Source organism: Ovis canadensis, chromosome 2 (assembly GCF_042477335.2).
Source record: "Ovis canadensis isolate MfBH-ARS-UI-01 breed Bighorn chromosome 2, ARS-UI_OviCan_v2, whole genome shotgun sequence".
Lineage (NCBI taxonomy): Eukaryota > Metazoa > Chordata > Mammalia > Artiodactyla > Bovidae > Ovis > Ovis canadensis.
In genome coordinates, this window is record NC_091246.1 from 29,968,937 (window position 1) to 29,982,660 (window position 13,724).

General features: G+C 38.4%; 1 protein-coding gene across 5 annotated transcripts in view; it reads left to right on the forward strand.

The window, feature by feature from the left end:
* SLC35D2 (solute carrier family 35 member D2) overlaps window positions 1–13,724 on the forward strand; it is a 58,506-nt gene that overhangs the window by 37,882 nt on the left and 6,900 nt on the right. For 3 of the 5 annotated variants that reach the window (XM_069575737.1, XM_069575736.1, XM_069575739.1), the window contains one exon: window positions 4,286–4,353. The exons of the other annotated variants lie outside the window; for them this stretch is intronic. In XM_069575737.1, coding sequence (XP_069431838.1) covers window positions 4,286–4,353 — 68 coding nt within the window. The remainder of the gene's footprint in view (window positions 1–4,285; window positions 4,354–13,724) is intronic. 5 annotated transcript variants of the gene reach the window in all.

Sequence of the window (13,724 nt, forward strand, 5' to 3'; positions counted from 1 at the left end):
AGAAGGATATGAGGTTCAGCTGGGGCGTGGGGGTATCTCTTAGGGAGGGTGGATGTTCACCCCATAACATCCACAATGGCCACCTTGAAATGTGCTGGCTCAGAAAGTTGCCAGACACACCACTTGAAGTTCGTGTGAGAAACGAGATGTGCTAGGCAAAACTCTTGTCCAGTGTGGCCTCTGGCCTCTTCCACAGATGCCCACCCCACCCCTTGCACCAGTAGCCAGGCATTAACCCTCATTAATCCAGTTGTTGCTAGGCTGGGGTGGTGTTTACAGCCCCCCTACCCCTGCCACCACAGCAGACGTTTACCTACCATATGACAGCATTTCTGCATTTAACAGCATGGTTGTGTGGTGCACACTGATTGAGCATCAGTGCCCCTTGTTGCCTGCTGGGGGTTTGAATGACTTCAGAAGGCTGCAGACTCCTGGGGACTCCTGGGGTGAATATTAGGGCTTCTTGTTGCTTCTCAGAACTATACTTTCTCCCTTTCCTGATTCCTTTCTCAGAACAAGGGAATAGTGGACTGGCTTAGTAGCAATGTCCCCAGGGGTAAACATCCATTTCCATGTGTTTATATTGAAGACTACCAAGAAACACCAGTTTTAATATAGGAGTCTCAGTTTGTGAACCTGGGCCTCACTGTTAATTCAGAATATTGGAAGTTAAAGCAAATGTCTTTATTAATAATGAACAAGGGCAGAATATCTAAAAACACAGTACTTATTTTTCAGTTACCATTAGTTAAACCAATTTAGTGCCAGCAGCTTTACATAAACAAGATGAAATTATGAGCAGTGAAGTAGTCTTCTCATTATTATAAAAATGAGTTTTTCTTTTGAGTCTCTGGAATTCATCTCTTCTGAGATTCTGGTGCTTTATAGCTTTTCAGATATATATTTATTTCTAAAGTATAAATCTAGAAACTCTTAGAACACTTGATTGAAACTAAAAGCTTATTTCACCATAGAAACAATGTTATGAATGGCATAGTGACCAGAAACTGAATTTTAGGCACCTTTTGAAAATAGACTACGTGTATTATGTTAATAATTTATAACAGTATTTCAATAGGAATATGTATTTCTACCTTCAAGTTATTGACTTACAAACTTATAGCCTGGTGCTTTCAGAAGTTGCCACCTGCTGTAATTATTATTATTATGCAGAATTATTATAGTTTCTCATCTAATAATAAAAATAGCTAAGAATTATCAAGGAATCATTCTATCAGACATTGTTTGAAACAGTGTACATGAACTGTCTCATTACATTCTCACAATAGCCTGAGGAGAAGGTATTATTAATTATCCCCATTTTATATGCAAGGAATCTAGGGCACAATATTTAGATAACTTTCCAAGGAAAGTAGGTGAGAGATCCAAGATGCTGTCTTGCTCTAGAAACACACCCTCTGCTGTAATCTCAGTTTTTAAATTTGTATATTGAAAGTGTTTGTTTCTTTCCTTCATGTATGAAAAAGCATGACCTATCACTATAGCTTAGAAAGTATAAGAGACCTTAGATTTTCTTCAGCTTACTCAATTCTAGTGTTCTAGGAGAATATTGTATTCCTATTCTGACTTTCCATGCTGGAGTATCTCAGTATTTACCCTATCTAGCCTCTTCCATTTGATCAGTCTCTTAAGATTTCAAACAGAAGTTCCGATAGTTACCTTAGAGCCCAAGCAATGATAACTATTCTCTGAAATTCCAGATGGATCAGAGCTAAATATATAGATTTATTTAAACATCTATAAGAAAAATTATTATCAGAAAAATATTTTTTTTCTGTAAGAGAAGGCCTCTACAAAAATACAAAAGTCATTAGGTTAAAAATTTGACTAACTTGTTATATGGTAAGAGATGCTAAAAGAGATGAGATACTGTAATCAGTATAACTAACAAGTTAGTCAAATTTTTAACTTAATGACTTTTGTATTTTTGTACTGTAATCAGTAATTTTAAAAAACTCTGTAGGAAAAATGGTAAGATTTTCATTTCTTTCACTTCATTGTTCTGCCCTGTGTTCACTGAATCATCATGAATTTCTTCCAGCTGGTCACTTTTAACCATGGCTGAATCCATTTTAGACTGTGAACAAAATATAACAAAGTAGTGAACTATGTAATTAGGTGTGTTAGTCTGCAATATAAAATTGCATTTTATTACCAAGTTTGGTTTGATTGTATTGAAAGCTGATTGGTGAATTTGAGTGAAAGGTTAACTTCTCTTGTTAATGGAAGGAGTACTTTGATGAGTCATTTTTCCCAGTTGACTGGAAGAGTCAGAGATTCTGTTGAGACTCATGTGTGTGACTCACTGTACTCCTGGACCTTGGACTTCCACAGTCAGCAGATCTGGTAATAGCACCTTGATTCTGTTTGTGATTAACGAAGTCAGTAATGCCAGCTCCTCTTGTTAACAAATTAGGTTCTTGGCAAATAATGTGTAAACTTTCTTTAGTTAATCAAATCACTGCAATAAGTTCAAAGTACATTTAATGTATTGCAGTTGATGGGTAGAAATAAATAATAGGACTTTTTCTGATTTAAAAAAAAATGAAAAATGAAAAAGATTCACATTCCAACATACTTTCACAGAAATAGTAAGTTTAAAGCAGGAAGTACTTTGTTGTTACTCATTTTAAATTATTTTCTGTTTTCAAATAAGTATCATGCTATGTGATTTTTAAAAATGCCACCAGCACAGCTTCATCATTATTAAAGGAACAGAATAAAACTAAAATCTACTGAAGTTGGCAATGAATCCAAATATTTTTTATGCAAATTACCACATAGTACTCAATGGCTTATGTGGTATCAAGAACACACAGTTTTTATTTACTGTTTTCATAAATACTCCCAGTTCTCTGAGTAGATAAGTGTTTCCTATCTTTGGTTTGAAGTTTGGGGCATGTGGCTTTCTCTTATTCCCAATTTTATTTAACTTTTTAGACACAGAGTGTTTTCTGTAAGTTTCTGTTTTATTTTGATCTTTTAACAATCTTGGCATAAAATGTCCTGATGTTTTCTGACCCTTTGATTGGCTTGGGGCTTGCCAGCAAGACAGATTTATATTTACTATATTTTTTATTTCAAAAGTAAGTGTTAAAAAGAAAAGTTTTATTATGAAAACTTTCAAACCTATTCAGAAGGAAAGAGAATAGTATGCAGATCCCATGTACTCAACCAGGTTTGGTGGTTATCAACATTTAATGTGTGGTTTTGTTTTTTTTTTTCATAAGAAAGGTGGGCAAAGTATTACTGAGGAAACAGTGACAGTAAAGTGTGACAAAGTTGTCCTAGTCAGAGAAGAGAACTCCACTTTAATTGGTTTAAAAATTTGAATTATAAACTTAAGGAGGATTTAGTGTTAAATCTATAAAGTTACTAAAACTTGGCTAACAAAGTATTGCTAAAGAGAAGTCATATTTAATCATGTTCTTCAGCACATTCTTACATATAGTCTTGAGTCACTGTAAAATCATTTTTGGATTCAGGCAAGAGAAAAATCATGAATAAAATACTCCTTTTTATTGTTATCTATCTTTTCCAAAGGGTTAATTTTATTTTCTCACCTAGGAACTAAGAGAAGAAGCTGAGCATTAAACTTCTCTACCAGCTCCTTTATCCCAGTTACTTGATTGGTTTGTAAATAGGAAACAATCGTTTATTTGTTCATGATACTTTTAAGGATCTATAAATTCTTTTTTTTTTTTTTTGCTGCTCTTAGTTCCCTGACCAGGGTTGGAACTTGGGCCCCAGCAATGAAAATGCTGAGTCCTGGCTGCTGGACCATCAGGGAATTCCCCTTCCTCTCTTTTCCTTTTGTGCAAATTCTTGAAAATAGTTTGTGAACTTAAAAGTTTTCTTAGTCTTGCCAATATTATTAATTTTATAATAAACTTTCTTTTAAGATTATTAAAAAGTGAACACAACCTTGATTTTATGACTAGAAATTAGTAAAAATTTTAAAACAGCCACAGCAATGATAACTGTCATTTTGTTCTTGCCACCAGCCAGGTTCTAAACAGTTTCATTAAATCCTCACATTGACCTTTGAGGCAGTTTTTAAAATAATAATTCCCATTTTGTGAAATGAGCCTCAGGTTCAGAGAAGAAAAGTAATTTGCCCCATGTCTCACAGCTGATATTACCCAGGAGTTTTGAAACTGTATTTTTCTGTTTGTGAAAGTGGAATTTGTACTAGAATGTGCAGATTGATAAAACCAGTATTATTATTCTAACCATTAGTTTTCTTTGCTTTTTTAAACAATAGGCTACTGAGTTCAATCAATGGAAGAATGTTCTGTTTATCATACAGTTTCTTCTTTCCTGTTTTTTGGGGTAAGAATCCACAGATAAGAAGCTTTGGTCTCTTGTATCTCTTGATAAATCAAATCAAAATATACATTCTCTCTGCTTTGTCAAAATCCCTTAGTCTGTGCTTCTCCAGCTTTTTCTGAGACGTAGCCCTGTAGCAGCCTTGGAGAAGGAAATGGCAACCCACCCCAGTACTCTTGCCTGGAAAATCCCATGGATTGAGGAGCCTGGCAGGCTACAGTCCATCGGGTCACAAAGCGTTGAACATGACTGAGCAATTTCACAAAGCTCTGTAGCAGAGGAGTGGATCGGGACCAATGACCTCCAAAATATGATGTTGCCTATTGATTTCTGCAAGTTAGTTTGAAATAAAGTCAGCTGCCCTATCACATTCAAATGTGTTTTTTTGTCTTCGTCCCAGTGTCCCAAGTTTCCCAAGATTCTCACCTCACATAAATATGTGGAAATAACCATTTTCTGTAGTGCTGTACCTGTTATATTCAGGGTGTTTTCTGAGGAGATTTGCCCAGGTCATTGTCCAATAATTTAGGCTTTTGTTCTTATAATTTTCCTCAGGTGTATCATTCTGTTGAGGGGCCTTGCAGCTTGTGTCTTTTCATATGTTCCCCAAACTTGAAAATTCCCTTTCATAAATAGATAATACATACAGTTCAGTTCAGTTCAGTCGCTCAGTCGTGTCTGACTCTTTGCGACCCCATTAATCACAGCACGCCAGGCCTCCCTGTCCATCACCAACTCCTGGAGGTCACTCAGACTCACGTCCACCGAGTCAGTGATGCCATCCAACCATCTCATCCTCTGTTGTCCCCTTCTCCTCCTGCCCCCAATCCCTCCCAGCATCAAAGTCTTTTCCAATGAGTCAACTCATCGCATGAGGTGGCCAAAGTACTGGAGTTTCAGCTTCAGCATCATTCCCTCCAAAGAAATCCCAGGGCTGATCTCCTTCAGAATGGACTGGTTGGATCTCTTTGCAGTCCGACTCTCAAGAGTCTTCTCCAACACTTCTCCCACAGTTCAAAAGCATTAATTCTTCGGCGCTCAGCTTTCTTCACAGTCCAACTCTCACATCCATACATGACCACTGGAAAAACCATAGCCTTGACTAGATGGACCTTTGTTGGCAAAGTAATGTCTCTGCTTTTCAATATGCTATCTAGGTTGGTCATAACTTTTCTTCCAAGGAGTAAGTGTCTTTGAATTTCATGGCTGCAGTCACCATCTGCAGTGATTTTGGAGCCCCCCAAAATAGTCTGACACTGTTTCCACTGTTTCCCCATCTATTTCCCATGAAGTGATGGGACCAGATGCCATGATCTTAGTTTTCTGAATGTTGAGCTTTAAGCCAACTTTTTCACTCTCCTCTTTCACTCTCATCAAGAGGCTTTTTAGTTCCTCTTTACTTTCTGCCATAAGGGTGGTGTCATCTGCATATCTGTAGTTATTGATATTTCTCCTGGCAATCTTGATTCCAGCTTGTGCTTCTTCCAGCCCAGAATTTCTCATGATGTACTCTGCATATAAGTTAATACATACAATATTAATAAGATATTAATTAGAAATATTAATTATTAAATAATAGATTAATATATTAATTAATATAGATTAATATGTTAATATTAATAAGATAATACATACAACAGGTAAATAATTCAAAAGCTGCAAAAGGATGCACAGGGGAACATAAGCTACCCTCTGTTCTTCCCTGCCTTGTGGCACTCACTGAAGTTTTCCTCTTTAGAAGTTTTGAAGAGACCTCCTCTCCACTGCTTGAAGTCTTTGAAATATCCTTCCTGGGCTGGGCTCCATGTACACACAAGCACCTGTGTGTTACTCCATGAGAAAGGGTCTTTGAATGACTGTCTTGGAATTACTTGTCAAAAGATTTTTCCTATGAAGAAAGATGAATTTCCCCTTATTATTTTTTTGATTACTAGTACTACAATTTTCATTGTTGTGTAGATGGACTGAGACAACTCATGATGTCTTTGATCAACAGTCTTCAATATTTTTTTTTTAATTTTTATTTTTACTTTATTTTACCTTACAATACTGTATTGGTTTTGCCATACATTGACATGAAAACCTGATCTTACTTGCAGCAATGTAGTCTCGTACAGTAAAAGTGTTTATGTATATTCTCCAGCTCAGTAATTCTTTCTTTAGCTGTGTCTGATTTAATGTTTAACCTATTTCTTGGAGTTTTTAAAAAATTTATAGTTTATTGAGGTATAGTTGATATACAATAATATATAATGACAACCCACTCCAGTATTCTTGCCAAGAGAATCCCATGGATAGAGGAGCGTGGTGGGCTATGTAGTCCATGAGGTTGCAGAGTCAGACATGACTTAGTGACTAAACAACAGCAATTTTATATGTTTCAGGCATACAGCATAGTGATTCACAGTTTTTAGAGGTTATAGTTCTCCATTTATAGTTATTAGGAAGTATTGGATATATTCCCTGTGTTGTACTATATATCCCTATAGATTATTTTATATATAGCAGCTTGTACATCTTAATCCCTTATTCCTTTCTCACTCCTCCCCACTGGAGTTTTTGATTTTAAGAATTTTATTTGTAAAAGTTCCACAGTTTTTTTTAAACTTAATCTGTTCATTCATGACATTCTTTTGTTGGTTATCTTTGTGACTGTATCTTTTATTTCTTTAAATATTATACACATAGCTATTCTGTATCTGATGATTCTAATACCTGCAGTTCTTGAGAATCTAAATATATAGGTTGTTCACTCAATATGTGTTTATGAGTGTCATTATGGTTTGTTTTCTTGTGTATTTGGTGACCTGTGATTTGTAAGCATATGATTCAATCTTAATTGTTAGGATTAATTTTAATCAATCATAATTTTATGGACCAAAATTAGGAATTTGAGAAACTTTCGTGAATGGACAAATTGTTTTTAGTCTTGTTGGTAGCCCGGTGTGCTCCTGACTTGGACCACTCTGGCCTTTTTGAGGGTCTGGGCTCAGTGGGCTAGTGTCTCTTCTCATTTGAGGTTTGGCCCAGGGCTCAGGCCCAGAGAGTGTTGTTTCGCAATGGCCTCTGCCCTGACGAACTCTGATCCTGTATCCAGTTTCTCCTGTTTTCAAAGGAGGGATTTTGGGCAGCCTCTTGTGCCTCTTTCAAACCAGCAATCTCTCAAATCATGTGTTCTTTCCAGGCATTGGTTGTTTGGCAATGCTGAGTACTAAGTGCTCCCAGAGCTTAGGCTGCCATTGTTGAAGGCCTAACCATAGTAAGATATTTATATCCCAGCTGCTGACTGAGAACAAAGAATTTTGAAAAAATTCTACTAACCTGTGTTTGTGAGTTACTCTTTGTCAATTACCTTCCCCCCATTCCGATAATAAAAAATTCAACTCATATCACACAGACTCAGACTAGTACCTTTCCTTGCCTAAGCCTATGTTCACCTATATGTAAACTGCACAGTCAAGTTTTAGTTTTATCTTATGTCATTAGAAACTTGATGAGATACTGCTTTTTTTTTTTCACTTGCACTTTACTTTTTTTTTTTTTTCACTTGCTCTTGTAGCCATTACATTCAGAAAATCAAGAAACAAACCCTTTGATGTCAGCTGTCTGCAGTGAGTGGTGGGGTAAGCAGTGCCTAGATGTGAGTTGGCAGCTTCTGGGGCTTCTTTGTCAGAATCTTGACCCCATCTGTCTACAACTCTACACATTTTTTTTCCAGTTAATAATGTGCTTCCTAGAAAATAAAGATGCTCTTGATAAATGTTCTTAATTGTTATTTTATGAGTAGTCATTTTGCAAGTAAAATCTAATAAAGGCATAGTAATTAAAAATAAATCAGTAAGTGATAAAAACAATATTTCAGATTCTACAACTTTAAAGATGAAAATTAGTAAGTCCCAGTTTTTTGGAGAAGGAAATGGTGACCCACTGCAGTATTCTTGCCTGGGAAATCCAATGGACAGAGGAGCCTGGCAGGCTACAGTCCATGGAGTTGCAAAAGAGTCAGACACCATTTGGTGACTAAGCAACAGTTTTTAAAGGGGGTCTTTTGAGGACATTAATTCATGGCATCAATCTAACAGTTTGGTGCCTCTCCTCTGAAATCAGATGGCCTGGATTTGAATCCTGCCTTTGATGCTTTTTAGTTCTGAGTCTGTGGACTAGTTATTTACTCTCTTTGAGCCTCAATTTCCTTATCTTTAAAACAGGAACAATGAGGCTACATAGCTGATTTGTAAAGTTCTGTGAATTGTGGATTGTTCAAATTCATGTCCATTGAGTTGGTGCTGCCATCCAACCATCTCATCCTCTGTTGGCTCCTTCTTCTCCTGCCCTCAGTCTTTCCTAGCCCCAAGTTCTTTTCCAGTGAGTCAGCTCTTCACATCAGTTGGCCAAAGTACTGGAGCTTCAGCTTCAGCATTAGTCCTTCCAGTGAATATTCAAGACTGATTTCCTTTAGGATTTGATTGGTTTGATCTCCTTGTAGTCCAGGGAACTCTCAAGAGTCTTCTCCAGCACCACAGTTTGAAAGCATCAGTTTTCTGATGCTCAGCTTTCTTTATGGTCCAACTCTCACATCTGTATATGACTACTGAAAACAACTATGTTTTGACTATATGGACCTTTGTCAGCAAAGTAATGTCTCTGTTTTTTTAATATGCTGTCTGGGTTTATCATAGCTTTTCTTCCAAGGAGCAAGCGTCTTTTAATTCTGGGGCTGCAGTCACAGTCTGTAGTGATTTTGAAGCCCCAGAAAAAAAACCTGTCATGTTTCCTTTTTTTCCCCATCTATTTTCCATGAAGTGATGGGAACGGAGGCCATGATCTTCATTTTTTGAATGTGGAGTTTTAAGCCAGCTTTTCACTCTCCTCTTTCACGTTTATCAAGAGGCTCTTTAGTTCCTCTTTGCTTTCTGCCATTAGAGTGGTATCATCTGCATATCTAAGGTTATTGATATTTCTCCTGGCATCCTGATTCCAGCTTGTGATTCATCCAGCATTATGTACTCTGCATTTTGTTGTTGTTGTTCAGTCACTCAGTCGTGTCCAATTCTTTGTGACCCCATGGACTGCAGCATGCCAGGCTTCCCTGTCCCTCACCAACTTGTGGACCTTGCTCAAACCCATATCTGTTGAGTCGGTGATGCTATGGAACCATCTTGGCCTCTGTCATTCCCTTTCTCCTCCTGCCTTCAAGATTTCCCAGCATCCCAACTTTTCTAATGAGTTAACTCTTCACATCAGGTGACCAAAGATTTGGAGCTTCAGCTTTAGTATCAGTCCTTCCAATGAATATACGATTTCCTTTAGGATTGACGGGTTAGATCTCCTTGCAGTCCAAGGGACTCTCAAGAGTCTTCTCCAACATCACAGTTCAAAAGCATCAATTCTTTGGTGATCAGCCTTCTTTATGGTCCAACTCTCATATCCATACATGACTACTTGAAAAACCATGGCTTTGACTATATGGATCTTTGTTGGCAAAGTAATGTCTCTGCCTTTTAATATGCTGTCTAAGTTTGTCATAGCTTTTCTTCCAATGAGCAAGCATCTTTTAATTTCATGGCTGTAGTCACCTGCAGTGATTTTGTAACCCAAGAAAATAAAGTCTGTCACTGTTTCCATTGTTTCCCCATCTATTTGCCATGAAGTGATGGGACCGGATGCCATGATCTTAGTTTTTTTGAATCTTGAGTTTTAAGCCAGCTTTTCCATCCTTCTCTTTCACTTTCATCTGCAGGCTCTTTAGTTCCTCTTAGCTTTCTGCCATAAGGGTGGTGTCATCTGCATACCTGAGGTTACTGATATTTCTCCCAGCAATTATGATTCTAGCTTGTGCCTCATCCATCCTGGCACTTCATATAAGTTAAATAAACAGGGTTACAATATACAGCTTTGATGTACTCCTTTCCCAATTTGGAACCAGTCTGTTGTTCCATGTCTGGTTCTAACTGTTGCTTCTTGATCTGCATACAGGTTTCTCAGGAGACAGGTAAGGTGATCTGGTATTCCCACCTCTTTAAGAATTTTCCATGGTTTGTTGTAATCCACACAATCAAAGGCTTTAACATAGAAAACAAAGCAGAAGTAGATGTTTTTCTGGAATTCTCTTCCTTTTTCTATGATCCAACAGATGTTGGCAATTTGATCTCTGGTTCCTCTGCCTTTTCTAAATCCAGCTTGAGCATTTGGAATTTCTTGGTTCACATTCTGTTGAAGCCTACCTTGAAGGATTTTTAGCATTACCTTGCTAGCATGTGAGATTAGTGCAATTGTGTGGTAGTTTGAACATTCTTTGGCAGTACCTTTCTTTGGGATTGGAGTGAAAACTGATGTTTCCCAGCCGTATGACTACTACCGAGTTTTCCAAATTTACTGGCATATTGGGTGCAGCATTTTAACAGCATCATCTCTTAGAATTGTAAATAACTCAGCTGGAATTCCATCACCTTCATTGGCTTTGTTCGTAGTAATGCTTCCTAAGGCCCACTTGACTTCACACTCCAGGATGTTGGCTCTAGGTGAGTGACCACACCATCATGGTTATCCAGGTCATTAGGACCGTTTTGTATAGTTCTTCTGTTTATTCTTGCCACCTCTTCTTAATCTCTTCTGCTTCTGTTAGGTCCATACCAGTTCTGTCCTGTATTTTGCCCATCTTTGCATCTATCCCCTAATTTCTTGAGAAGATCTCTAGTCTTTTCCATTCTATTTTTTCCTCTGTTTCTTTGCATTGTTCACTTATGAAGGCTTTCTTATCTCTGCTTGCTATTCTTTGGAATTCTGTATTCAGTTGGGTATATCTCTCCGTTTCTCCTTTCTCTTTCACTTTTCTTTTGCCCAGTATTTGTAAGATCTCTTCAGACAACCATTTTGCTTTATTGCATTTCTTTTTCTTGGGGATGGTTTTGGTCACCGCCTCCTGTACAGTATTATGAACCTCGATCCATAGTTCTTCAGGTACTCTATCAGATCTAATCAAACCACTAGGCAATTCAGGTATGACCTAAATCAAATCACTTATGATTCAGTTCAGTCCAGTCGCTCAGTCGTGTCCAGCTCTTTGCAACCCCATGAATCGCAGCACACCAGGCCTCCCTGTCCATCATAAACTCCCGGAGTCCACCCAAACCCATGTCCGTCGAGTCGGTGATGCCATCCAACCATCTCATCCTCTGTCGTCCCCTTCTCCTCCTGCCCTCAATCTTTCCCAGCATCAGGGTCTTTTCTAATGAGTCAGCTCTTTGCATCAGGTGGCCAAAGTACTGGAGCTTCAGCTTCAGCATCATTCCTTCCAATGAACACCCAGGACTGATTTCTTTTAGGATGGACTGGTTGGATCTCCTTGCAGTCCAAGGGACTCTCAAGAGTCTGCTCCAACATTACAGTTCAAAAGCATCAGTTCTTCAGTGCTCAGCTTCCTTTATAGTCCAACTCTCACATCCATACATGACCACTGGAAAAACCATAGCCTTGACTAGATGGACCTTTGTTGGCAAAGTAATGTCTCTGCTTTTGAATATGCTGTCTAGGTTGGTCATAACTTTCCTTCCAAGGAGTAAGTGTCTTTTAATTTCATGGCTGCGGTCACCATCTGCAGTGATATTGGAGCCCCAAAATATAAAGTCTGACACTGTTTCCACTGTTTCCCCATCTATTTGCCATGAAGTGATGGGACTGGATTCCATGATCTTCGTTTTCTGAATGTTGAGCTTTAAGCCAACTTTTTCACTCTCCTCTTTCACTTTCATCAAGAGGCTTTTTAGTTCCTCCTCACTTTCTGCCATAAGGGTGGTGTCATCTGCATATCTGAGGTTATTGATATTTCTCCCAGTAATCTTGATTCCAGCATGTGCTTCTTCCAGCCCAGCGTTTCTCATGATGTACTCTGCATATAAATTAAACAAGCAGGGTGACAATATACTACCTTGACATACTCCTTTACCTATTTGGACCCAGTCTGTTGTTCCATGTCCAGTTCTAACTGTTGCTTCCTGACCTGCATATAGGTTTCTCAAGAGGCAGGTCAGGTGGTCTGGTATTCCCATCTGTTTCAGAATTTTCCAGTTTATTGTGATCCATACAGTCAATTGCTTTGGCATAGTCAATAAAGCAGAAATAGATGTTTTTCTGAAACTCTCTTGGTTTTCCGATGATCCAGTGGATCTTGGCAATTTGATCTCTGGTTCCTCTACCTTTTTATTATCTCTTCTATTATGTGTACTTCATCTTCAGTCAGTTTTAAGTCTGAAACTGCTTTAGAAGAAATCTTCTATTTTTTCATGGTGCATTTTTCAGAATGCTGCTTTCTTACAGTTTCTCACTCGGAAGACACTGTGATCAGATCATTTTCTTCTTGGCAGTAATACAAGCCTTTGTAAGCTTCTGAGCACATCCTTGGTTTTTAGAGCAGCTGGGACTGGGCTCAGACTGTCCCTTCGCTTTGGTTCAAGCTCAAGGAGCCACAGGATTAATGTGTGCATGTTCCAACCCTTGACTCCAGAGAACTCTCTGTCAGTTTCTTTTTTATTTTCACTGCTTTCAAGTTTGCGTTTCCAACTTGCTTTTTCTGACCACCCAACCTCTATCCAGAGTTGAAAATGTAATTTAAAAACCTTGAAAATGTACATTAAGAAGCCGACCGAGTGGTGAAAAGGCCAGATTTTTCTTTTGAGCTATGGTTAAGGATTAAACTAAGGAATGCTATTTGTAATCAAGAATTTGTAAATAAAACTTATGATGAAGTGAAATTGCATCAGGCAGGTAAACCGGATTCTGGGAGCCATGATAATTTAATACAGGCAAAAGTAAAATAAGACTGAAATTTAAGTAGACAAACTAGATTTTAAAAAGCTAGTTCTGCTGGTCTTTTTAATCTTGCCCAGAAGTGACAGGTTTCGGTTCATTCCCACCAGCAGCTGGCACCAGCCCCCAGGCCCTGGAGGCAATTATTTCACTCTGTTTCTGCCCCAGTAGCAGCGTCTTTGATGGGCTTCCCTGCTGGCTGAGTCAGTAAAGGCCTAAATGTCCCTGTGTCCGCCTGCAACTCAGGAGATGCAGGTTTGATCCCTGGGTTGGGAAGATCCCCTGGAGGCGGGCATGGCAACCCACTCCAGTATTCTTGCCTGGAGAATCCCATGGACAGAGGAGCCTGGTGGGCTACAGTCCATAGGCTTGCAAAGAGTCGGCAACGACTGAAGCACCTGAGCAGGCACACAGCAGCCTCTTTAATCTCACTGAAGCAGTAATATGTTCCTTAATAGAAATACAAGAGTATCTGTTTTCCCTGCTGACAGTATAAAAAATGTTCTATTCTTGGAAACTTCACCGATACTGCCAAGATGTAGGGTCCAAGACAAAACGATTCTGCTGAT